The following is a 23842-nucleotide window of genomic DNA, read 5'->3' on the forward strand; positions in this document are numbered from 1 at the left end:
AAATGACACACCCAACCAAGCCTCAGGAATCTTGTCTCTCATTGGTGAATGTGGTGCAGCTTTAGCTAAATATTCCGTAATTTTAAGACCGATATATTATTTTTACTCTCACCTAAAGTTGAATATTGCCTCCTTTTAAAAAAATAAATGAGAAACTTCAACTTCTTGAAAACGGCATAGCTACTTGTTCGTAATAAAAGCTGATTTTTTTTTTTCTAAATGTAAACAACCACGAGTGGTTGCTAGAGTTCCAAAATACGGAAATAAATTTACCATATCCTTGTAAATAATCAATGGATATTTAAATAAAGGAAACGCGTGGAAAAAAATATTTATCATTCTATTTGGATTGATAGTCTTAGACTTATAGTACCAGCACTCTATTCCATTCAGGATAACTTCTTCCATACTTATTGACGATGGCTGACATGGTAACCTTGGTTGCCGGGCTGCCCAGTGCCCACCGCCCATCATCCTAAAGGACTTGTTGCTAAGCCGGACACCCACCTGTTGAGAGTCATCAAAATCTACTTCTAGCTTGATTGTTCAAAATGTCATCAAACGTGAGTATCACTGAATTCAAGTTGACACATGAACTTATTTCAATGTATACAAATTATTCTTCCAATGCTTTTGAATTTGGAGTTCTTTCATGAATTATGCATAACGCTGTCTGTCATCTATGCAAAATTACCACTTCGTCCTTCGCTGGTCTAACTTTTATGGTAATTTGTGAATTTTCATTACTGAATTTAATTTTCCTTTGTTTGAATGCCTTTTTTTTATAATTCCTGCATAGAAGAAAGGTAGAGAAAAGGTAAGAAGTGGTTAACTGATTACTCGCAAGGTAAAAATATTTCAAGGTCTTCTATTAGGTACCCCGGGGGGTTTAAATGTGATTTTAGGAGGTACCTGGTAGTACTTGTTACCTGATGGGTAACGTGGGTAGATCTTATGAACAAGTTTTATTTGATGTTCTTGCATTACTAGATATGTGTATGAATTTGCCACAAAATTGGTTATTAAATTCAATAGTAGCTAATTAGGTATGAATGTTATAAAGTAGTACGGGGTCTATAAACTATTTGTCACTTCTGCTTCGGCCCCCTCTTGTCTTCTGGAAATGTTAAGGGTACGCATTGGGTCATTTAATTAAGTAGTATAGCCTTCAATGTCGGGTTAGGCTGGACATTGTAAGTCTTAGCAGAAGAGGCTCAAGTTCCGGTATAGGTTCTAGGCTTAGCTTAGGCCTATACTATCTTGATTGTATATTACTAGCTAGTATGTGTCTAGGCAACATGTTATCTTATAGCCTAGCATTGTGTAATTACCTTGGGGATGAATAGCCTAAATAGCATTTGCAGTGTTAAATGTGCTAAGCTCATCCTTTGGGTAGTTTATTTAGACCTAATATACTAGTAGGTATCTTTTATGGGCAGCAGGCTATCCTAAATGCAGATTAGGTAGCCTACTACATGGAAAACTGGTGTAGGCAAAGCCTTGCATAATGTTGAAATTATTTTAACCAACTTGGAAGTTTTTATGGTAAATCTTAATAGGTAATAACTCCGTGTCCGTTATTTCTTTGGAAATTAGTTTCCTATATACTAGTATTCGGGTTACTTACCTATTAGTAGTTATTACAGTATTGTATTCTGTAGGGGGATTATTACCATCAGTGCACCTCACACAATGCACTGTAGGCATTATACTTAAGGTTCTTTGCAGCATCCCTTCGACCCATAGCTGCAACCCCTTTCATTCCGTTCTATGTACCTCCATTCATATTCTCTCCCTTCCATCTTGCCATCCACCCTCACCTAACAATTATTTCAAAGTGCAGCCAAGATGTTTTTCTCCTGTAATACCTTTCAGACCTTTCTACTCTCAAATTCCATTTCAGTACTGAATTACCTCATGGGTCCCAGTGCTTGGCCTTAGGCCTAAATTCCATATTCTATTCTACTACAGTATTGTACTTCCGTTTAGAATACTTTATTATTATCCTATTAGACAAAGTCTATTTGGTTAGGAAAGTTACTGATATACCTAGTGGTGAAATATATGTTATTTATTAGATGTGTTTGTATATGCTTTTTGTTATGATAGTATGGTTAAATTACCATTGCTGTGACTGTCTTGATAGATATTGTTACTGGACTTTGGCTATATAGTTTCTGGATTGGTACTTAGTTGTTAGTGTAGCCTGTACAGGTAGTGAAAATAACTTATTTCTCTGCATGTATGTAGTTTTGTAATGTTTGCGATTTTCATTGGTTTTATGTAATTTTTCTTTGCAGCCTGTGTTGTATTCATATTTTAGAAGCTCCTGCTCATGGCGGGTCAGAATTGGTAAGTAAACGAGATTATTCCCCAGGACAAGTTACCAGGAATATTTTTTTTATTTAGGGGCAATTTTTCATACTGTTTTCCTTCTTATTCATTGGGCTTATTATGCAAAAGTTTTGGTGATAACGATAAATTTAATATTCTTTTTATTTTTAGAGGGAGTAGAAAAATTATATATACTATATTAGCATGTTTGGGTTGAAGTTTCATGATATTCAGTATATTTTACTAGTAATCATTGTATATATATATTTTAGCAGTTAAAAATGTTTAATTTCCATTTCTATTTTACAGTATAAGGCTGTAAATATTATTCAGTCTTACTTTGGCAGTAATGTATATTCATTCATAACTGTTTCTTAAATATTGACTGTGAAACAGCAGGTGTCAGGAGTAGACTTTTCAGAGTTTGGAGGAATATAGTAAATTACTCAGTTTGTAGAACAGGTTTTTTTTGTTTCCAGTTATTGACTTCACTTACCACTGTACTAAAGATGGCTTAGGTGAAACAATTGTATCTGTTTATGAATGCCATATATGTAATAAAGAAAAGTTCAAATCAAAGAATTCATTTTTATATGCAGTTTCATTGCTGCTAACACTATACTTAGGGTAGATTAGGGGAGTGCCCTGTTACTTTCTCACTGAGAGAGTATAGTTAGGATTTGCAAGTAGTATACTGTAAAAACTTGTAATTTACTTGACATGAGGCTTTAGTGATTGGTTTATGCTTTGTGATTATTTATTTGTCTTTTGGCTAGTGTGAAAAATCATGTTTTTATTTCATTTTTGTTTTATCTTTTCCAGTTTTGGCTCATAAGGGGGTTGAATATGAGACCAGGGCAGTAAATCTTTTAAAAAAAGAACAGGTAATATTTTTTATATTGTTTTGAAATATATGTATCCAATTTAAATATCATGTTCATTGTAGGTTATTTAATCTACTGTATTTCATGTTCATGTTTTCTGACAAGTTGTTTGGAGTTCTCCAATTACAGCATGTATGTTCATATTGTGTAGCTGATTTGTTGTTATGTAGTTGAAGATGCTGAAGGATTTTTTAAAATTTTTTTATTTCTGCTAGTTAAACCACTGTTAGTTAAACCAGTTTTTATTTTCTTTTTAGGTCAGTGATGAATTTAAGAAGTCAAATCCAATGGGGCAGGTACCAGCCCTATTCATCAACAACCAAACCTTAACTCAGTCGGTGAGTAAAGTTTAATTTTCATCATAGTATAGTATGTATTTTGTTTACTTTATAGAATCCCACCTCTTTAATCAAAATATGTAAAGCATCCCATGAAATGAAATTTTCATACAGTGACATCAAGTAAACAACCTTGAATGTGTAGCAGGGTTTTTTTTTCTATACAAAAAAAAATGTGGCCATGTAATTGAAAAGTCAAAGTTCATGCCCAAGCAGCTGGTAAAGTACCTGGGTGTGCTGTCAGCCAATTGCATCAGCTTAAGAAGGTTTTGATACAGTTCCTGCAACAACAGGGACAAGTTCATCTTTGGCAGAGGCATACATTTGTATGACTAGACTGTTTCTCATATAGTATTAGATTGTAAAATGTAATTGTGCTGTAGAATAGGTCATGCTAAAATTAAGCAAGCTGCTATTCTTTTTGCACAATTTATCCACTCTCTAAAGTATTTAAAAATTTTCATTATTTTTTCTCATGTTGACAATAGAATGTACAGTGATATTTGAATTATATTTTGGAAATTTTTTTTCATTATGTTCTGGAACTACTGTAATACCTTGACAGATTAGCATCATGGAATATTTAGAGGAAGTGTATCCACAGCAGCCATTGTTACCCAAGGATCCAATACTCAGGGCAAAGGTTTGTTGTAAATATTTGTGTTCTGTGGTAGTAGTACAATATGCATTATAAATACTGTATATATAAAGGACATTGTTACTTTGATATGGTCATGCCATGATAATTTATTTTGAAATATGATGAAATGTTGGGAAATCCCTGATATATATCAGTTGTTAATGATTTTCCTTCTTGGCTTCCATTAAGGTACGTGAGATTTGTGAAATTATTGGCTCTGGCATTCAGCCTTTGCAGAACTTGTCAGTTTTGCAGAAAATTGGAGATGAGAAGAAAATGGAATGGGCACAGTTCCATATTAACAAGGGTTTCGTTGGTAATTATTGACTTGCTGTGTACAACAATTTGTTAGTAGTTATTTTCATATTTTAAGTATTATGGTTTTGTATTTGAAGGGTGAATAAATTCAACTGTTCTCATGTAATTAGCAATAAGTACAATCATACGTAAGTATGTTAATAATCAGAATTTTTTTAGCATTGGTTACAAATTTTCAATGAGATTTTCATGGTAATTTTTTTTAGTTTTTTAATTATGAAGAAAGTAATCTGATAGATTAAGATTAAGTTTGTGGGAACTCTGTGGCAAGTGTAATAGTGAGCAATATGTATTGTTAATATATATGGTTAAGAAATTTGTCTCAGGATTCCTGTTTCAGTAGTCATTCTTGAATATCTTCTTACAGCGCTAGAGCAGGTATTAGCTAGAAGTTCTGGTAAATACTGTGTGGGTGACCAAGTTTCCTTGGCTGATTGCTGTCTTGTGCCTCAAGTCTACAATGCAAACAGGTTAGTTCATTTGCATGATCAGTAAAAGTTTTCTTTTATTTCTTAGTCTAGACATATTTCAAAAGCTCAACAGTTTTATTCCAAAATAAGTGACCCGAAATAGTTTTGGTGAAAGTTGTTAATGCTCCTGTGGGACTTATATTTTCTTCTGTTCCTATGTGGTGATTTAGATCCTCTCTATTCAGAAAGATAATTTATGTATAAATCGCTGCAGATTCATGTTGCATATCAAATAATTAATTGTATTATAGATTTAATGAAGTAGGTAACTGTTAAAATCTTTCTGGAAATGCATGATATGGACTGGATTAACTTACTCTCAAAGAATGTTTATCATTGTGCCTGGCATAATTACTGCTGTTGTATGTTTTAACTCCTATGATTGATTGCGTCATGCTAGTTGTGGGCTTGTGCTTTGGTGGGGTTATTTATTTTATCCTCGTCCATATTAGCTGTAGAATGGCTTCTTAGTTATTGCATGTTTCGAAAAGTTCATGTTTTTAAGATGTGTATCACATTGTGTGAGGTTGACACTATTTGTGTACATGTTCCTTCATTAATTTTTTTATTTTTATTTTTGAGGCATAGGCAGACAAGAACATATGGAGCTGTCTCATCCTAAATTTTACAGTGATTGAAAGAGAAATGTCAGCTGCTTAACAATGATGTGTATTTTGAAGTTTTCATTAAATGGAAAATTGTTTAAACTCCCTGACACCAAACTACAATAGGGATTGTTGAATCCTGAAATTACAATTTATCCAGAATCCATCCCCAAAACAGTAACCTTCATGTACAGTGTTCCTAACACAGTGAGACCAAAGGGTAACTGAATTTAAAACCAACATGTATTACCTAATGATGGAGTTACTTTAATCAGGAGTTTAGTTATGTGGGAAACATTTTACAGCATTAGATTTCTCACATTCTGGGCAGGGATTAGTAATAGTACAAAAATTAGATCGGCACCTACTGCATGTCATATGGGGATCTGGAAGTGTAGAAGCCAAAAACCTGGAGCACGGAAAACCCTGAACACCCGGACACATGCGTTGATGAGGCCGTGGTAAACAATAACATACAAAGAAACAACTGAAAACACAAAGAATCATGGGCAAACAAAGCAACCGGCTAGGAAGGAGAGCAAAAGCGTCTACTCTTCAAGAATTGCCAGATCTCACAGATTCCTTGCTATACAATCTTTGATTGTTTATTCAGTTTCCAGCTGACTCGAGAAAATTTATCCTATTGTAAAGACCTCAGGTTTGTTAGCTATGAAAAATACAAATTGATTAAAAATTTCCCATTTTTAGTTATTGCAGATTACTTTGAAAATTTTGCCAGGAATTACCTAAAAAGGTTAGTATTCTTATCTCATCAACTTGATCAAGAGTTTGGTTAATGTTTTTTCAAATGGGGGTTAGGGTAGCTTTCCTGTTCCCCTATTGCAACAGACTCTTTATTCTCACTATACCTTGCAGTATTCTGTCAGTGATTGAAGTTCTTAGATAACTCAAGATGTGTTCACAAAGGAAATATAGTTTAAAAAAAAAAACAGACCAGTTTATACTTCTTTTAGATAATGATTATATTGTGAAATTTGAATGGAAAATTTTTTTATGGACATCCCAGAGTAGAATTTAAGAAAGAAATATTGCGTTTCTAAATTTAGATGATTAATTTGATGTATGGTAATTGATTGGAATAAATAATGTATGGTAATTCATGTTCAATAATTAAGGAATTACTGATGATTTTCATCATTCAACTCAGTATCTAGCCAATGTATATGTATACAACACAATTTGTAAATCTAAGTAGAGGTTATGAAACAATATTTTAATGTATGACACTTACCTGGCAGGTATATATATAGCTATATTCTCTGTTCCACCTGGCAGAAATTTTCAAAACTCGCGGCAATCGCTAGTAACCTATTAGTAGTTCAGGCAACCACCACCCCGTTACCGTGGCGCTAGCGCTAGGAACCGTTCCCAATTGGGCCAGATTTTCTCTGCCAGCCGAACCGGCAACATTGTTGGTGGTTCCCTGCTAGAATTTTCATTCTCGTTGCTGACTGATCTTGGATTTTGGTATTGTACTCGGAAACGTTAGCTTGGCATTCGCTTTGGATTGTTCTTTAAGATGTCTGACTCGGGAAGTATGTTTAGAGTGTGTGTAAAAGAGGGGTGTAAGGTAAGACTGCCGAAAGCTTCGGTCGACCCTCATACCGTTTGTAAGAAATGTAGGGAGAATGTGTGTACTTGGGAGAATAGATGCATTGAATGTGAGAATTTATCAGAGAAGGAATGGAAGGTCTTATGAAATACGTTGAGAGACTGGAGAAAGATCGTGTAAGGAGATCTGTTTCTCGTAGTGAGAAATCAAATTCTTCGAGTAAAAGGAGTGATTGTATTTCCTCTCCAGCTCCTTCTAATGTAGAATTGGTAGTTCCTTCTCCCCAGGTATCTCCTGCGCCCGCTGCTGTATTGGTGGACACGAACGATACAAATATGTGAAAGTCGGTTCGCTGCCCTTGCGTCCATGGGCGACCAGATACAGCGACTTACAGACAAAGTTAGTGCTTTCGATGTCAGTGAAAGTGTAGTGGAGGGGGGTGTCTGATCGTCTCTCTCGTGCTCCTAGACCTAGACCTCTGTCAAGCTCCCAGACCCAAGGGAGAAGGCATGTCGACAGTCGAAGGGAGGCGAGAGAGGTTTTGACACGGTCAGGCGTCCCTTCGAACAGTCCTGTTGCAAATTCCCAGGCTGTTGCAGTTCGCCGCAGAAAAGGCGTAACTGGGAAGTGTGCGTCCTCGGAAGGTTCGACTTCCGAGCGAGAACGTCGGTATGCAGTGGTGTCTCGCCCACTCAAGAGGACGTTCAGGACATCAACTGCTCTCGAGAGACAGGTGCAAGATAGTGAGGCTTGGAGTAGTCCTGAGTTGTCATCCTCGGAAGACGGGGGAGCAGTACCGATCAAGAGGAAAAGGATTTTTCGTACTAGAGAGGACGCAAATCGCACTGGCGATATACGTCCGTCTCGGCATGGGTATTGCCTTGGGAGAATCGCCTCCATCTTCTTATGGATCCTCCCCTCGTATTTCTCCGTCGGGTAGAGTACAAGATCGCTCTCCTTTAGGTCGCAGTCCAGCTCGTAATCCTCATCCTTCGTCGTCTACCATTCAGGAGGATGGTACGAAGCATTTCTTACGGGAAATGCAGTCCAAGTTGGCAGTGTTGGTGAAGTCTTGGGATGCTCCTGAACAAGCATCTTCGAGGCGTAAGGACGATTTCCTTCCCATTAAGTCTTCGAAAAGGGAAGACAAGGACGCGTTCGCCGAGGACGCAGGGCGCACTGGCGCTAGGAGGCAAAATAGTGTCGGAAGAAGCAGGACGCAAACGTCAGGACGCGGGACCAATGGTGGACGCAGGACGCAGGCGGCAGGAAGCAGGCGTGTCTACGATGGACGCAGGACGCAGGCGGCAGGACATCGAGAGGCGGCAGGACATCGAGAGGCGGCAGGACGCAGACGCATCGGTAGCCGCAGGACGCAGGCGGCAAGACATCGAGAGGCGGCAGGACGCCGATGCTTCGCTAGCCGCAGGACGCAGGCGGCAGGACGCTAGTCCGTCAACGAAGCGTAAATACGACGACGACTTGCAAGATATTTCTTCAGCAGAAGAAGAGTTGGAAGTAATTGAAGAAAAGAATACAGAACCTTCTTCAGATTATAAGGTTCTGACTTCACGTCTTATTGCTGTTTTTGAGGGGGAATTTAAACCGACAGCTCCGTTATCCCCCTTATCACAGTTTTTATGCATGACACTTACCTGGCAGGTATATATATAGCTGTATTTTCTGAAGTCCGACAGAATTTAAAAAAACTTCCGACACACGCAGTGGTCGGCCAGGTGGTTAGTACCCATTCCCGCCGCTGGGAGGCGGGTATCAGGAACCATTCCCATTTTCTATTCATAAATTTTCTGTCGCCGGTACTGAAAACACCTGTTTTCAGTACCTCCGGCTTAGGATTTTGGAAACTTCATTTGCCGCTAAGTATCCTAATTGTCTTTTAATTTATTTACTTGGATTTGTGGCTAGGCATAACGCTATCTTAAATTGAATTTGAATTTGATTCATTTTTGCATAAGATATCTGAATCTAGTTAGGCTAGTTTCAGAGGGTGTTGTCTGCAAAGATAGGGTGTGGCTACCGAAAGCTTCGGTAGTTCCGCACTTGAGGGGGGCGCAATTAATCAGTAAACATGTCTTATTTCCGTAAGGAAAAAGTATGATTCGTATGTACGCAATTAATCAGTAAACGTGTCTAATTCCGTAAGGAAAAAGTTGTTTAGTATGTACGCTATTAATCAATTACGAAAAGTCAGGGTAGTGATACTGCTAACCTTCCGGTAGACTTTATTTTGCCTAACGCTGTAGTATGGCCTACGGGTTATGACTATGTTTGCGAGAGGTGATCGCTCTCCTTCATTGTTGTGAAGAGTTCTACTTCTGTTTTTGTTACGCCTAACCCTGTAATGTTGCCTTCGGGCCCTAAAACAGTGTCTGTAGAGGTTATTGCCCTTTCTCTTATACTATTTCGATTCGTAACTTAGAATCGAAAGTGTTTGCTTTAGAGAGCATAGTGAAGTGGCTAAGTGCAGTGACAGTGCCCCTTGTGTAGTGGAGGGTGCGTCAGATCGGCCTTATAACGCCTCTAGGTCTAGACCTCTGTCGAACTCCCAGAACCAAGGGAGAGGGCATGTCGAAAGCCGAAGGAGGGTTACAGGGAACCCCACCGATCTGGCGTGCCTTCGGCAGTTTCTGATGAAAATACCCAGACTGCCAAAGTGCGTGCACTGCACGAATCCTGAAGGATTGCTTCTCGTCCTCCGAGGCGTCCTCCCCGCACAAGGGTTGGAGCTCTCGGAAGGACTCGCGCCCTCTAAGAAGCTTTTAGAAGAGGACGCTTCACGTCCCTTCTCCCTCGTTATGTGTTTCAGTGAGAAGTAAGAAGGCGAAAGTTGCCTGATCACGTGTACTTCTTTCCACCAAGAAATAGGAAAAAGAAGGCAGTTTCTCTCGCTTGTTTTGACGCCTGTCAGGAGCGTGACGCTTTTCTGCCACGTTATTTGGACGATCGGCTTGAACAGGACGCTCGGATGGACGCACCACCAGTGGCGCCGAGCGTCGCGCAGTGGCGCCGAGGCGCACCAGGAAGCCGAGTGTCCTCGCCAGTGGACGCCGAGCGTCCTCGTCAGTGGACGCCGAGCGCGCACCAGGACGCCGAGCGTCCTCGCCAGTGGACGCCGAGCGCGCACCAGAACGTTTCTGTTGAACTCTTCAAGCTCTTGTTTAAGATTTGAGCCTCAAGAAAGTGAACAGAACTTCGTCTTCGAAACCCAGCAAGACCTCTGGGTTTCGTGAATTCAAGAGGTCTCTGTCAATATTATATTGCTTTTCGCAAAGGTGGATGGAGTTAAGGAAAGCTCAAGGGAAGATCTCGTTTTCTCTACCTCAGTCAAGACTTTGAGATAAGACAGTTACGGGTTATGCAAAGGCTCGACGGCCTGAACGTCAGGATTTTCGGCAACGTTCAGTAGGATTCTTGCAAAGGCACTCATCAAAAGGACGCTCTTCAGGAAAGCGCAAGACAAGACTTCCTTTGCCATACTGCCAATAAATTTAAAGCTTTTTAGACCATCTGAAAGGGTTTTTCAGATGATAGATTTTGTTAGTTTCTAGTCGAGACTTCCATGCCGATTGAGCATCGTCGTTCTACCTACCGTAAGCCCAAGTCTTTTAACAGGATTCTTGTCCCTTCCTTGTTTGAGACGGGATCGAAAAATAAAGGCTCGACTTCCTGGATTACGTTTTGTCAATTCAGTGACTTTCCCCCATTGACAATATACTATCGTTTTGTCAAGTAAGTGGGGGTCTCCCCTCATTGACAAAATATCTCTCTGTACCGTTAATGGGTTAGTTCTCATTGACAAACATCTCATTAACTTGATATTGCGTAAGCGAATAAGGACAAGGTTCGGAAGAGCTCTCCTTCCTCATTCGCAGACTCGTACAAGAAATAGACTTGTAGACTACGTCAATGAACGCTTATGTCCAGTATCTTAAGAAGCTTGAGATGTCTGCTTCGATTCTCTAAGTTTTGTTCATGAAACTTGCCTGTCAGATATGTTATGTAGCTGTATTTCCGAATTCAGCTATATATATGTCTGCAGGTAAGTATGAACAAACTTTATTGTGATATAATAAAATTTTTTGCCTTGCGTTATTTTACTACTGGTTGGTTCAAGTCATACACGCTTGCTGTAGTTACCTCTTCGGATGGCAACCGAGAGGTCTATTGTCTACTATTTTAAGGACATTTAATCGTCACTCCCTGCAGCCTTCCAGGAGTTTCCGATTTATCTTTTACCGTTGTATGGTAGTGTTCTGACGACACAAACGCATCTATATATTTAGCGTTTTCTGTTTCGCTTAAATATACCAGCTTGAGAGTCTCTTTTTGTTCAAAAAAATAACGGACCTATTTCTTCGTAGAATAGGGTAGCTGGCAACCCAGACATAAAGTTAAGAGACGACGTTCGTAAGCTGCTGGCTGCTGCTGTGTCTGACTGTCCAAGTTCCAACCGAGCCACCAGTAACAGATCGTGCGCTGTCATGCGCTGTAGGTTACGTCTCTCTCTCCTGCGGGATGACTGACTAACCGTATATCTGTGCTGGCGGTTACGTCTCTCCTGCGGATTGACTGACTAACTGTATCTCTGTCCTACAATCACGGACTTTAGCCTAAGATTGAGGGGATTTCTTACGTGAATGAATAAACGTTGCATTTAGTTTTGCCTTACTATGTTCACAGGATTATCTCTTAATCCTTTCGGTGCTCGTTACCGCACGTTATTAAGAAACTACGAGTCTACCGCAACATTGCACTTTTATATGCTCTCCTGCTTAGGCAAAGCGCAGCCTTATAGGGAAGTAAGCATACTCGGGGAGGAATGGATGAGCTTGCTGGGGACCATTTCCTTCCTGAAGAAGTTTGTTTCCCCGAATAGACTGCAATTCAGACCACAGTTTTTTCCTACCGGGAAACTGAAATATTATTCAAGATCTAGGAATTATTTTCTGAACATCTCTCATGCGTCATGATAGAAAGAAGGTGCCGGACATCTGGATAGTGTTTCAGATGTCCTGGATCTTAATCTGAAAGAAGTAAATGCAATTCGGTAGTCCCTCCAGTCCTCGAAACGAGTTTTTGGAACCAGTGGTCCACATCAACTCTGATATTCCACAGCTCTCTCATATCTTAAGAAGTATCTTCTCTCGGTCCCTGCTCGAGTTTACGAGAAAGAGCCTATTATAACAACAGGCGTAGAATGTAACGATCATCTAGAGGTTCGTTACAGGATTGCAAAAGTCCGTACGAATCGTCTCGATCGACGGCAGCAACGATAGATTACTAACATGCTAGGTATTTTAATTAAGTGGTGTTCTTTTTATGGTTGTCTGAGAGGGTTATTTCCTCTTCAGTATGTGAAGTGTAATGGTTACGTTAGCTTTGTGTGTGGTTCAGGTGGTCTAACTTATCCTAGCATGAATGCCCCTGGTAAGAGAGGGCTAGGGTTTCCTGTCAACAAATTGGTCCCGTCCAGTTGTCAGACCCTTGTTATTAGCTTTCTCAACAAACAGGTCACATCCTAGTTGAGAGCTACTAAGGTTTAGCAGGCTAAGAGGCAGGACCTACGAAGTCAGCTACCTTAGCAGGTAAGGAACTTAATAATAAATAAAAATTTTAAAAATTAGTTAATTTTTGATTATGACGATGTTGCTGTCTGTGACCCACCTCCAAATGTGTCAATCAGCTATATATATACCTGCCAGGTAAGTGTCATGCATAAAAATGATATTGTTATGATACAATAAAGTTTTATGCATACTTACCTGGCAGGTATATATAATTAAATTTTCCCACCCTCCTCCCCTCAGGAGACAGGTTTCAGAGAAAATCTGAGGAAAACGGGAATAGTTCCAAGTACCAGCGCCACGGGAACGTGGGGGAGATCACCTGAACTACCAGTGGTCTAGCGGTTGCCGAGAGTTTTGAAAATTCTGCCAGTGCGAACAGACAACGAGAATGTTGTTTGACAGATTTGCATCTGTCAAACAACAAAGACCTTCACGATCATTGAGGTCTGTGGAATCTCGATTCTAGCTCACCATCTACTTTTTGCCTCGCCTGTTTTCTCGGAGTCAGGACACTCGTGCGAGAATCCAATGGCGACATATAGTAGCCCTGAGTTTCTTATTGACGAAGTCGATTGCGGACGACGTTGGGTTGCTGTTGATACACCCCCAAGGTTTGCTTAGATTGAATCGCCCAGGCAGTCCAGACACTCATCCTTCAGCTAAGAATAGTGCCTTTTGGTCTTCAGGGTACAGCCTTGCTGTCCTTGATTCGTCTGACTGGTCAACTGGTCGTTCACCTGACTTTAGTACAGACTGTGCATTCCGGATCGAAGCTTTCAATATGGAACTTAGACGTAGTCTGAAGTTCGTGATGTCCAAAGCATTCGACCTCTCCTGCCTGTTAACTTCTTGTATGTGATCAGGAAGGCCTTCTTCTAACCACCCTAGATACGACAAAGAGGGTTAGTGAGATTTTAAGCCATCGTCACAAGTTTTGGCTTTAGAGAACACAAGAGGTGTGCTCTCTAAGCCTTTCGTTATGGCCTAAGAATGGAAACCCTTTTTGGTCCTTGGGCCAGGATCTTGGAAGCAAGGATGGCACAAGTTAGTGGGCAGGAGCCAGAGAGAGTCCTGTGCCCTGTCAGGTCTCTCAAGTTTTATCTACTTAAAATCAAGAAAGTCGAAGTCAGTCGGGCAATCTGCAGTGTTTCCGAAAAAGACCAGACTTGCCCATATCGAAGTACAACCCTGGTTTTAGGGTTAAGGAGTTCTTCAAAAATGCTCCTTCATTGTGTTGCACAAAGATTTGAAAGCTTTTTATCTGAATGCTCACGAGGTGAGGGCGCGGCCTCGGAAGCATTTCAAACAGAGCATGGCACTCAGCAACATCCTGAGTACCATGTTTTAGCGAAGCAACTCTGGGTTCACTTCACACTCCCTGCGAGATGTGAAGATGGCATATGAGATCTGCTGCTCGCTAGGGCCCATACGTGTCTGCAGACACAATCTTGGGGGCAAGAAGTACTACTCATCCTATCCTGTAGAAAATGGTTAGGAAGAGCTCTTAATTTAGTTGTGGAGTCGCTGACAACGGCGACTTCTTAACTCTGAAGCCTTAGTTAACACACATAACTTTGGCTAGGTTGGTCAGGTGGTGATATATATAATTAATATATATATATTTATTTACTTCTTAGCCCTCATGGTTATGGTCAATATGGTCTAGTCACATTGTGGTCACGCCCGCCGTTGACAGATCATCTGGAGTGCACCAGCTTCATAGGTCTCTACCTCGCTGGCAACTCTAGTAAAGCAGAAGCAGACTTGGGTGACAGTAATCACGAAGTCGGCTATGCTAACAGGTGGAACCAAGATGTAAATCATCTGCATGCATTTGTGTCCCACAAAATCCTTCTATTCTGTCCCTTCCCACCTCCAACGGTGGGGTTCAACTATATATATATCTGACAGGTAAGTTCATGAGCAAAATGATATTGTTATGATACAATAAAGTTGTTCATACTTAACTGGCAGATATATATATATTCAAGTACCCACCCACCTCCCCTCAGGGGACAGTGGAAATAAAAATTATGAATAGAAAATGGGAATGGTTCCTGATACCCGCCTCCCAGCGGCGGGAATGGGTACTAACCACCTGGCCGACCACTGCGTGTGTCGGAGTTTTTTTTAAATTCTGTCGGACTTCAGAAATACAGCTATATATATACCTGCCAGGTAAGTATGCATAAAACTTTATTGTATCATAACAATATCATTTTCCAAGACTAGGACTCCAAGAAGTCCTCCTTCCTGAAATGACGATGTCAATTTCGGCAAAGAAGGCCCTTCAACGGGTGAATGACTGGATGAAGGACAAGAAAGAAGCGGGGAAATACTCTTTTGTTTTTCCTCCAGCTAAGTTAGCTTCTAAATCAGGAGTATGGTACGCTACTGGAGAAAGTCTAGGCCTGGGGGTACCTGCCTCCTCCCAGGGGGACTTCTCCAGTATAGTGGACAGCTCACGCAGACAGGCGTTACAGTCGGCCAAGGTCTGGTGGACGTCCTCGAATTTGACCATCTATTTAAAGGGATTTTTAGGACTTTCGAAGTCTTTAATTTCTTGGATTGGTCTTTGGGAGCGCTAGCGAATTCCATAGGAGAAGAGGATTCGCAGGACTTAGAAACAGCTAAGAGCATTATGTCCTGCAATGGATAAGGCTCTTAGAGACGGAACGAACGAGCTGGCTTCGTTATTCACAGCAGGAGTGCTTAAGAAGAGATCGCTCTTGTGTTCGTTCGCCTCAAAAGGAGTTTCTAACTCTCAGAAATCGGAGTTACTGTTCTCTCCCCTTTCGAAACAGCTGTTTCCTTCAGAGGTGATTAGGGATATAGCTCTATCCCTTTCGCAGAAAGCCACTCAAGATCTTCTTTCTTCTTCGGTTAAGAAGTTCTTACCAACCAAGTTGGTGAAGAAGACGCCAAAGGAGACTAGACCGTCGCAACAGCCCTTTCGAGGAAGAACAGTCGCTCGACCCGCCTTTAGGGGTAAGAGAGTACCAGCGAAAAGAGGAGCCAAGAACCCCTCTAAAGAATGAGAACTCGGTCCTCCAGACGACAGTGGGAGCCAGACTTCAAGGTTTTTGGGAAGTCTGGCAACAAATGAAGGCAGATCCCTGGCTGTCAACAAAGTAGCTCGGAAGGATACAAGATTCCTTTTCGTGAAAAGACCCCCTCTCGCAACATCTCCGAGAGCCCTCGGGGCAAATTACAACGATTTAGAGAAGAAAGCGGCTCTGTGGGAGCAAGTAGCTTCCATGCTAGAGAAAGGAGCAATAGAACCTGTTCTGGATCACGAATCTCCGGGATTTTACAACCGTCTGTCCTGGTTGCAAAGTCCTCGGGAGGTTGGAGGCCAGTGCTGGACGTAAGTCAACTGAATCTTTTCGTAGAAAAGACCAAGTTCACTATGGAGACGAACGATTCAGTACTGGCAGCGGTACGTCCAGGGGACTGGATGGCGACTCTGGACTTACAAGACGCATACTTTCATATTCCGATTCATCCAGGAAGCAGGAAGTATCTAAGGTTTTTTGTGATTCAGGACAGGGTCTTTCAGTTCAAGGCCCTATGCTTCGGCCTTTGCACAGCCCCTCAAGTATTCACGAGGATGATGTCCAATGTGGCGAGATGGCTACATTTAAGAGGGATCAGAGTGTCTTTGTATCTGGACGACTGGTTGATAAGATCCCAGTCGAGAATTCAATGTCTGGAGGACGTAAGTCAAACATTGGACTTAGCAAAAGACCTAGGTCTGGTAGTGAATATGGGAAAGTCCCGTTTGCAGCCCCAACAACAGATAGTTTATTTGGGGATTCAGATATCGGCAGTGACTTTTCGGGCTTTTCCGTCCCCCGAAAGGCAAGCCCAATGCAGTCAGAAGGTGCAGGATTTTCTAAAGAAAGACCGATGCTCTGCAAGAGAGTGGATGAGTCTACTGGGCACACTCTCTTCACTAGAGAGGTTCATTTCTTTAGGAAGACTGCACATGAGACCTCTTCAGTTTTTCCTGAAGGATTCATGGCCAAGAAAATCGCAACCGGATTCCTTCCAGTTTCTAATTCCGACCGAAGTAAAGGAGGAATTAAAGTGGTGGCTAACGCCAGGCAGGTTAGCAAGAGGGATGTCGCTTCAGCAGAAGAACCCAGACCTCGTCTTGTTTTCCGACGCGTCGGACGCGGGTTGAGGGGAGCGACATTAGGCCCTCAAGAGGTGTCGGGACTTTGGAACAAGGACGAAACAAAGTGGCACATAAACAGGAAGGAACTGTTGGCAATTTTCTTGGCTTTGAAGCACTTCAGAGAGTTGATTCGAAACAAGACAGTGCAGGTCAACTCGGACAACACCACGGCTCTGGCATATATTCGGAAGCAAGGGGGAACTCATTCTTTTCCCCTTTACAATCTGGCAAAAGAAATTCTGCTTTGGGCAGAAGAGGAAAAGGTCGTGATACTCACCAGGTTTATACAAGGAGAGAAGAACGTGGGTGCGGACCTGTTGAGCAGGAGAGAGCAACTTCTCTCGACGGAGTGGACGTTTGCAGCATGGAGGTTTGCCAGCAGGCCCTGTGGGAACGTTAGTGGGGCCGTCCGGTAGTGGATCTGTTTGCGACAGCCAGAACAAAGAGATTACCAACATATTGCTCTCCGATTCCAGACCAGGAAGCAGTGGCGGTAGATGCATTCCTGATGGATTGGTCAAACTTAGATCTGTACGCTTTTCCTCCGTTCAAGGTGCTGGGGAAAGTGATGAAGAAGTTCAGGGAGAGCAAAGGAACGAGGATGACCTTAATAGCCCCGTTTTGGCCAGGCCCAAAGTTGGTTCACAGAGGTACTGGAACTGGACGGTAGATACCGCCAAGGACGCTTCTCTAAGAGTAGATTTACTCAAACAACCCCACTTCGACAGGTTTCACAAGAATACCCTCGCTCTGGGTCTGACTGCGTTTCAGACTATCGAACGTCTGGTCAGAGCGAGGGGATATTCTAGAGAGGTGGCCAGTGCAGTGGCTAGAGCCAGAAGAACCTCCACAATCACGGTGTATCAGTCGAAGTGGGACAATTTCCGGAAGTGTGTAAAAACAGGAAAGTGTCTTCATCCAGTACCTCTGTGACCCAAATCGCAGATTTCCTTCTTTACTTGAGGAAGGATTTACCACTTGTCAGTTTCGACAATAAAAGGTTTAAATTATAAGAGTATGCTAACCTCAGTGTTTTAGACACAGGGATCTAGACATCTCGAATAACTTAGATCTGAGAGATCTGATTAGGTCGTTGGGACGAAGAAAACAATCAGAAGGCAGGCCACCTGCGTGGAACCTGGATGTGGTCTTGAAGTATTTTAACTTCTAGCAAATTCGAACCGTTAGAGGAATCCTCTCTGAGAGATCTTGCTAAGAAGACTATCTTTTTAGTAGCATTAGCAACTGCTAAAGAGTTAGTGAGCTTCAGGCCATATCGAAGAAGGGGGGTGGATGGAGCACGGCAATGCAGTGTGTTCATTCCAAGAAGGTTCTTGGCCAACGAATGAGGATTCAGCTAATCCTTGGCCAAGATCCTTTGAAGTTTTGGGTCTAGCTGAATTGGTCGGTAACGAGCAAGAAAGAGTTCTCTGCCACCCCCCCCCCCCCCCCCCAGTGAGAGCGTTTTGAGATGTTATATGGAAAGAACAAGAGTTATCAGAGGGAGGTCTGATGCTCGTGTGTTCAGTTTAAAGACCCCACTAGACCCATGACGAAGAACGCTCTAGCCTTCTTCATAGAGAGTTAATTAAAGAGGCTCTATGTGTGTGAAGAGCAGAGCTTTGGTATTTTAAAAGTGAAGGCTCATGAAGTCAGGGCAGTGGCGACTTCATTAGCGTTTTTTTTTAAAAAGATTTAGCCCTCAAGGAGATTATTGAATCAACATATTGGAGAACTAATTCAATATTTGCGTCTCATTATCTTAGGGACGTTCAGACAACCTTCGATAATTGTCAGACGCTAGGTCCTACGTGTCCTCGGGTACAGTATTGGGCAAAGGAGTTACTACCCCATAACCTTCTTGTAAGCTAGTTGTTTTTATTAGGTGATGGTGTTTGTGTTTTTTGGTCGTCTGAGAAAAGGGTGCGGTACTTTTCTCAGTCGTGTTGGTATTATCTGGTGATGGTGTGTGTGTAGTTCAGGTAAATAATCTGTTACTAGCTTGAATGCCGTGGCATAAGAGGGCTGTAAGGATCTGTCAACACATTGGTCACGTCAGTTGTCAGTTCCAGTCTTAGCTTCTTCAACATACAGGACACTTCCTTGTTGAGAGTACTAAGGTTTAAGCAGGCTTAGAGGCAGGACCTATGAAGTCAGCTACCTTAGCAGGTAAGGAACCTGGAGTTTTATATTTTATAATATTTTATACTCTAAGAATGTTGCTGTCCTTGACCCACCTCCAAATGTGTCAATCAGCTATATATATACCTGCCAGGTAAGTGTCATACATTAAAATGAAGTTTTTATGATAAAACAAAGTTTAATGTATACTTACCTGGCAGGTATATATAATTTAATTCCCACCCGCCTCCCCTCAGGGGACAGGGTTTCAGAGAAAATCTGGCCCAATTGGAACGGTTTCCTAGCGCTAGCGCCACGGTAACGGGTGGTGGTTTGCCTGAACTACTAATAGGTTACTAGCGATTGCCGCGAGTTTTGAAAATTTCTGCCAGGTGGAACAGAGAATATAGCTATATATATACCTGCCAGGTAAGTATACATTAAACTTTGTTTTATCATAAAAACTTCATGTTTATGACTGCTGCAGTCATTGGTCATAGTCCATAACATGATTATTCAAATTATGTTACCGAGCATTTCTCACATGTTGGTGTTGAGACTGTAATAGTCAGAAATATCTTGAGCCTAGTCAGTTCATTTTATGAAGAGACAAGTAATAAAGGTGTTTAATTTTTTAGGTGACTGCAAAATTACAAGTAAAAACAGTAGTAAAGTGAGGGGTTATGGAGAACAGAAAATTGCTTATTTAGGTATACAGTATATGACTTTGAGGTAAATGAAATTGAAGGACTGATCAAAGGTGTTAACGCAGGTAATAAAAATTTTCATGCATTCCATTTGGTTATATGTAATGCTTGACCATGATCTTGTGGTGCCTATATAGTTGCAGAAAGGATAGTGCTACCATACCTTATAATGTTGTAGTTGGGATGAGTTCAGATGTGAAGTTCGGTACAGTTAGGTCAAACAGCATATTAGGTAGAGATCTAAGTGATTGATGAAATGTGAAAGGTAGAAAGCATTGCAATGGGACTGAAGAGATGTTGCAAAGAAACTCTAGAAATTGGTACCTTAAAGAACATGACCAGTGGCTACTTTGTATATCTGTAAACTATTAGTTTCTTGTGGAGAACTGTTTGGCATTACCTTGTGGTATCATTGTGTACATCATGTTGTTTTGACAATTTTTAAGTATGCAAACTAAAAAAACATGAGATATATACAAGAGGAAAATCAGTTGGTTTCTCAGAATACTTAAAAGTACAGAGAGCAGGAACATGGCTAAACATTAAGCTAAATGCAGAAATGTTAGTCATTAATTGTTGTGATATAGATGGCAGGAAAGCATGAGTCAGATGTTCTTAAGTGCTCAAACTTGATTTGTAAATGGTTTCTGAGCTGATAAATTCATTTATTCTCTCTTTTGAGTTTTTGGGAGGTTTTTTTTTTTTTGTACTCTGTAATCCTTACCAGGCTTTTTAATTTTTGGCATTTACCATGGTGACTATTGGATTTTCGATGAAATCTTGAGTTATTCTGCCCAATAGGAATGAAATAAGTTCTGCTTTTGATTTTCTCTTTTTAACTGAACCATCTAGGTGGATGCAACCCTTTGTATTTGTCAGCCACCTTCTTTTCTTGTTACTCTGTGAGATTGTTAACCCTTACTGGATTGGTAAATTATATATATATATATAGCTCCTTAGGTCGGGTAAACTTTGAGGTCAGCCAATTTACAAAAAAAAAAAATGGGAAGATATGCAAATGCACATGGTGAAAGAAAAAAAAAATTCAAAAAAATTTTCCCTTCCTTCCACAAGAAGTTGAAAATTACTATTTACAACCCCTTGTTGTAGGGCCTCTTTCACTAGACAATTGTAAATTTTACCAACTTATATGTTTTTTCTAATAAATAATTTTATATTGTGTAAAATTATCATTACAGTTCACACAATATCAAAACAAAAATAAGAAAAATATAATCAGTAACAAATTCTTTGAGTATTTGTTGAAAAATATTTACACAAATTTACCGAGAACGAAGATTCAGTAACTTTTATTTTTATGTGTTTTTTGTAATATTTCTATGCAAAATTACATTTACAACTGACATACTGTCATAAAAGACAAGAATAAAAACTGACTGCAACCCCTTGGTATATTTATGAGCAAATTTACATAAAGACGTCATTTGAGGGAGAGATGCAATACATTCCACCTTGAAGTCAGAAGGAGAACTGAAGTCTTGAGCTGCTGAGTCTTGATTTTAGCCAGTGTAAAAGTTGCCATTAGTGAATTTAAGGGCTATAGAAGTATTGGCACCTCTTTCTCGTCTGATTTTTTCCAAATCGATGGTGCTTAATATTGTTTATCTACAGGATCAATCTGTCCACCACCCCAGGATCAATCCGTCCATCACCGCAAACCTGTTATTACTACATACTCCCAAGGAGCAATCCGACCAAAGGGTTAACTCTCTTTCTAATGATAATAGACTTTGATATACAGTCAACCCCCGCCTATTTGCATTTTTGGATCGCGGACTTGCTGATTTGTGGATTTTTCTATGGAACATACACGTATTTACACATTATTTGTGGAAAATTTGCCTACTCGTGGTATCTTTTATAGAGAAGTAAATATACACTAAATACTGGCAGTTGTTGAAGGGTTTCAAGTATTTGCGGATTTTAGCTACGTATTTGTCCGGGGTGTTGTGGTACACATCCCCCCGCAAATACTGGGTTAACTGTAAGGTCTAATCTGCATTTTGCAGTTTGTCACTTTTTGGCATGCTCTCATGGACTTTTGTTAATTTTAGTACATACATATATGCTCTTTCACCGTAATGTTTCGGCCACTCACCCATTCTTTCTGTGTTGCTTGTACTCATCTCATTTATTGATTGTTTTTATTTTTTATTGATTTATCAGAAAAGGGTTTTATACTGTCATTACCCAACATACGAATGAGTTACATTCCCAACGGCCATTCATGTCTTGAATTGTTCATAAGTTGGTTTTCAATATGTAGTGCATAATTTATGTTGGTAAATTATATTCCCGAGTTAACTCGGGAGTCAGACCTTATACTATTTTTACTGTATATTTTTGAATCGTGCAGTATGTATTAAAAATAATTATTTTGGATGTTGGAAAGGTAAAAAGAAGAAAAAAATTTGATTCATGCAACATTCTAAATTTGATATTTTGTTGCTTTGAAAGATATTAACTTGGAGAGAATTTAGTAGGAGCAGCATCTGACTTAGGAACTTCATCAGGTAAACAGTGCACACTGCCATCTGTTGACAAAAATAAATGCTAAACATTACTTATGGGGAGAGGAAATATAGGAAAATTGAAAGAGGAAATCTAGAAAAATTGGAATTCATAAAAGAACAAGTTAAGTCAGGAAGATAGAAATAAGTAGGAATATTTTACCAGTATGAATGAGTTTCATGTTATTGTCAGAAGAATACAGTTCAAATAAATACAGTTCAAATAATCATAAGAATACTCTTGATAATCATGGATGGGGTTGAAGGAACAGGTTCTTCTTACTAGTGTTCTGTTCTTTGTATCTCCAATTGTTCGTAACATGAATGTTCGTAAGTAGGGTGGTGACTAGTGTCATCAAAACAGGTTAAATTTAATGGGTTTGAAGCTCACAGCATCTCAAATATTTTGATTTTGTTGGTGGGGGTTCTTGTGCACTTGAGGTATGTAGCATAATTCTGTTGACTTGTTTGATGTACTGCTGGGAACTACTTTTTTTCATGATGTTCATTTTGTTGATGCTTTACCACTGGGATTAGGGCTTTCTTTTTTTTTTTAGTTTTGTCATTAAAACTTCGAGTTTTTGCATATACAGTAATGGAATTGTATGAAATGGGATTGCATGTTGCTTGATGAATCTTGATAAGCTATTATTGGATATACCTGCTAGGTTTTGAGCTGAATGTTTTACATGAACCATCTATGTAATTGTTACTGTCTCCTTATTTTTGTATACATAAGGCTTCTTTAATGCTTGAGGAATCTAAACACATCCGTAGGTAGACGTTTGATTCCAACATTTTGTTTTTTTACAGATTCAAAGTGGATATGTCTGCATTCCCAACAATCTCTCGCATACATGATGCTTTGACATCTCTAGAGGCCTTCCAGGCTGCACATCCCTCCAAACAGCCAGATTGCCCAGAGGATCTCAAATAAGTTTAATAAAATTTTGTTATGATGAACTTTTCCAAATTAATTTGGTTTTTGGCAATATATTTTTTTGGGGTAGATAACACTGGAAATTATTCTCATTAAAATACTGTCTGTTTGGAAATCGGCTCTTTCCTTAATTGCAGTGGTCATACTATGGAAATTTTCAGCAACATCTCAAATGATTCTATGGTTATTATTTTTCTGTCTTTCAAGAGATTGTTTGCATAATTTTGTTTTTTGCTTTTAAGCTTCATTGCTCAATTTGGTATGGGCAGTTACTGATAATTTTTGGGTGAATTAACAGGTGGTGGTATGATATCAAAGTTATTGTCAATTCAGAGTGCTATTCAGCATCAAAACTGTCATAATAGAAATATTATTAAGCAATGTCTTGTAGGAAATTGGTTGGAAATTACAGACTACAGTAATTGAACATTTGTGGAATAGATTTCCATGTATACTTTGTTGTGACTTCATAAAAGTTTATCTGAAAAAGTTGTGGAAACTATTGATGTTTCTATCATATTTTTTAATGAAATACAGTATTTTGGTAAAAGGAAGTTTTACTATCCATGGCATAATTACAATAGAGAATATTATTTGAGAGCAATCACACTGT

The 23842-nt window shown here is 40.0% G+C and overlaps 1 protein-coding gene across 2 annotated transcripts; it reads left to right on the plus strand.

Moving 5' to 3' along the window:
• The first annotated feature begins 409 nt into the window (after positions 1-409).
• On the plus strand, positions 410-23779 carry LOC135215423 (maleylacetoacetate isomerase-like). 2 transcript variants are annotated; one of them, XM_064250047.1, is made up of 8 exons: positions 410-563; positions 2301-2352; positions 3157-3218; positions 3476-3556; positions 4122-4199; positions 4386-4512; positions 4882-4984; positions 23103-23779. In XM_064250047.1, exons 1-8 carry the CDS (start codon positions 552-554, stop codon positions 23224-23226), a joined length of 639 nt encoding a protein of 212 aa, XP_064106117.1. In that variant the 5' UTR covers positions 410-551; the 3' UTR covers positions 23227-23779. The 2 variants fall into 2 exon arrangements, with proteins under 2 accessions (XP_064106117.1, XP_064106127.1); XM_064250057.1 differs by lacking the exon at positions 410-563 and adding an exon at positions 1059-1132.
• Positions 23780-23842: the final 63 nt, after the last annotated feature.

This window comes from Macrobrachium nipponense, chromosome 19 (genome assembly GCF_015104395.2).
Source record: "Macrobrachium nipponense isolate FS-2020 chromosome 19, ASM1510439v2, whole genome shotgun sequence".
NCBI classification, from domain to species: Eukaryota; Metazoa; Arthropoda; class Malacostraca; order Decapoda; family Palaemonidae; genus Macrobrachium; species Macrobrachium nipponense.

Bases quoted from the DNA above. Each gene is read 5' to 3' on its own strand.
- LOC135215423 (XM_064250047.1), top strand. The intron at 4,513-4,881 runs GTAATTATTGAC...ATCTTCTTACAG, and splicing joins TATTAACAAGGGTTTCGTTG to CGCTAGAGCAGGTATTAGCT. The intron at 4,985-23,102 runs GTTAGTTCATTT...GTTTTTTTACAG, and splicing joins CAAGTCTACAATGCAAACAG to ATTCAAAGTGGATATGTCTG.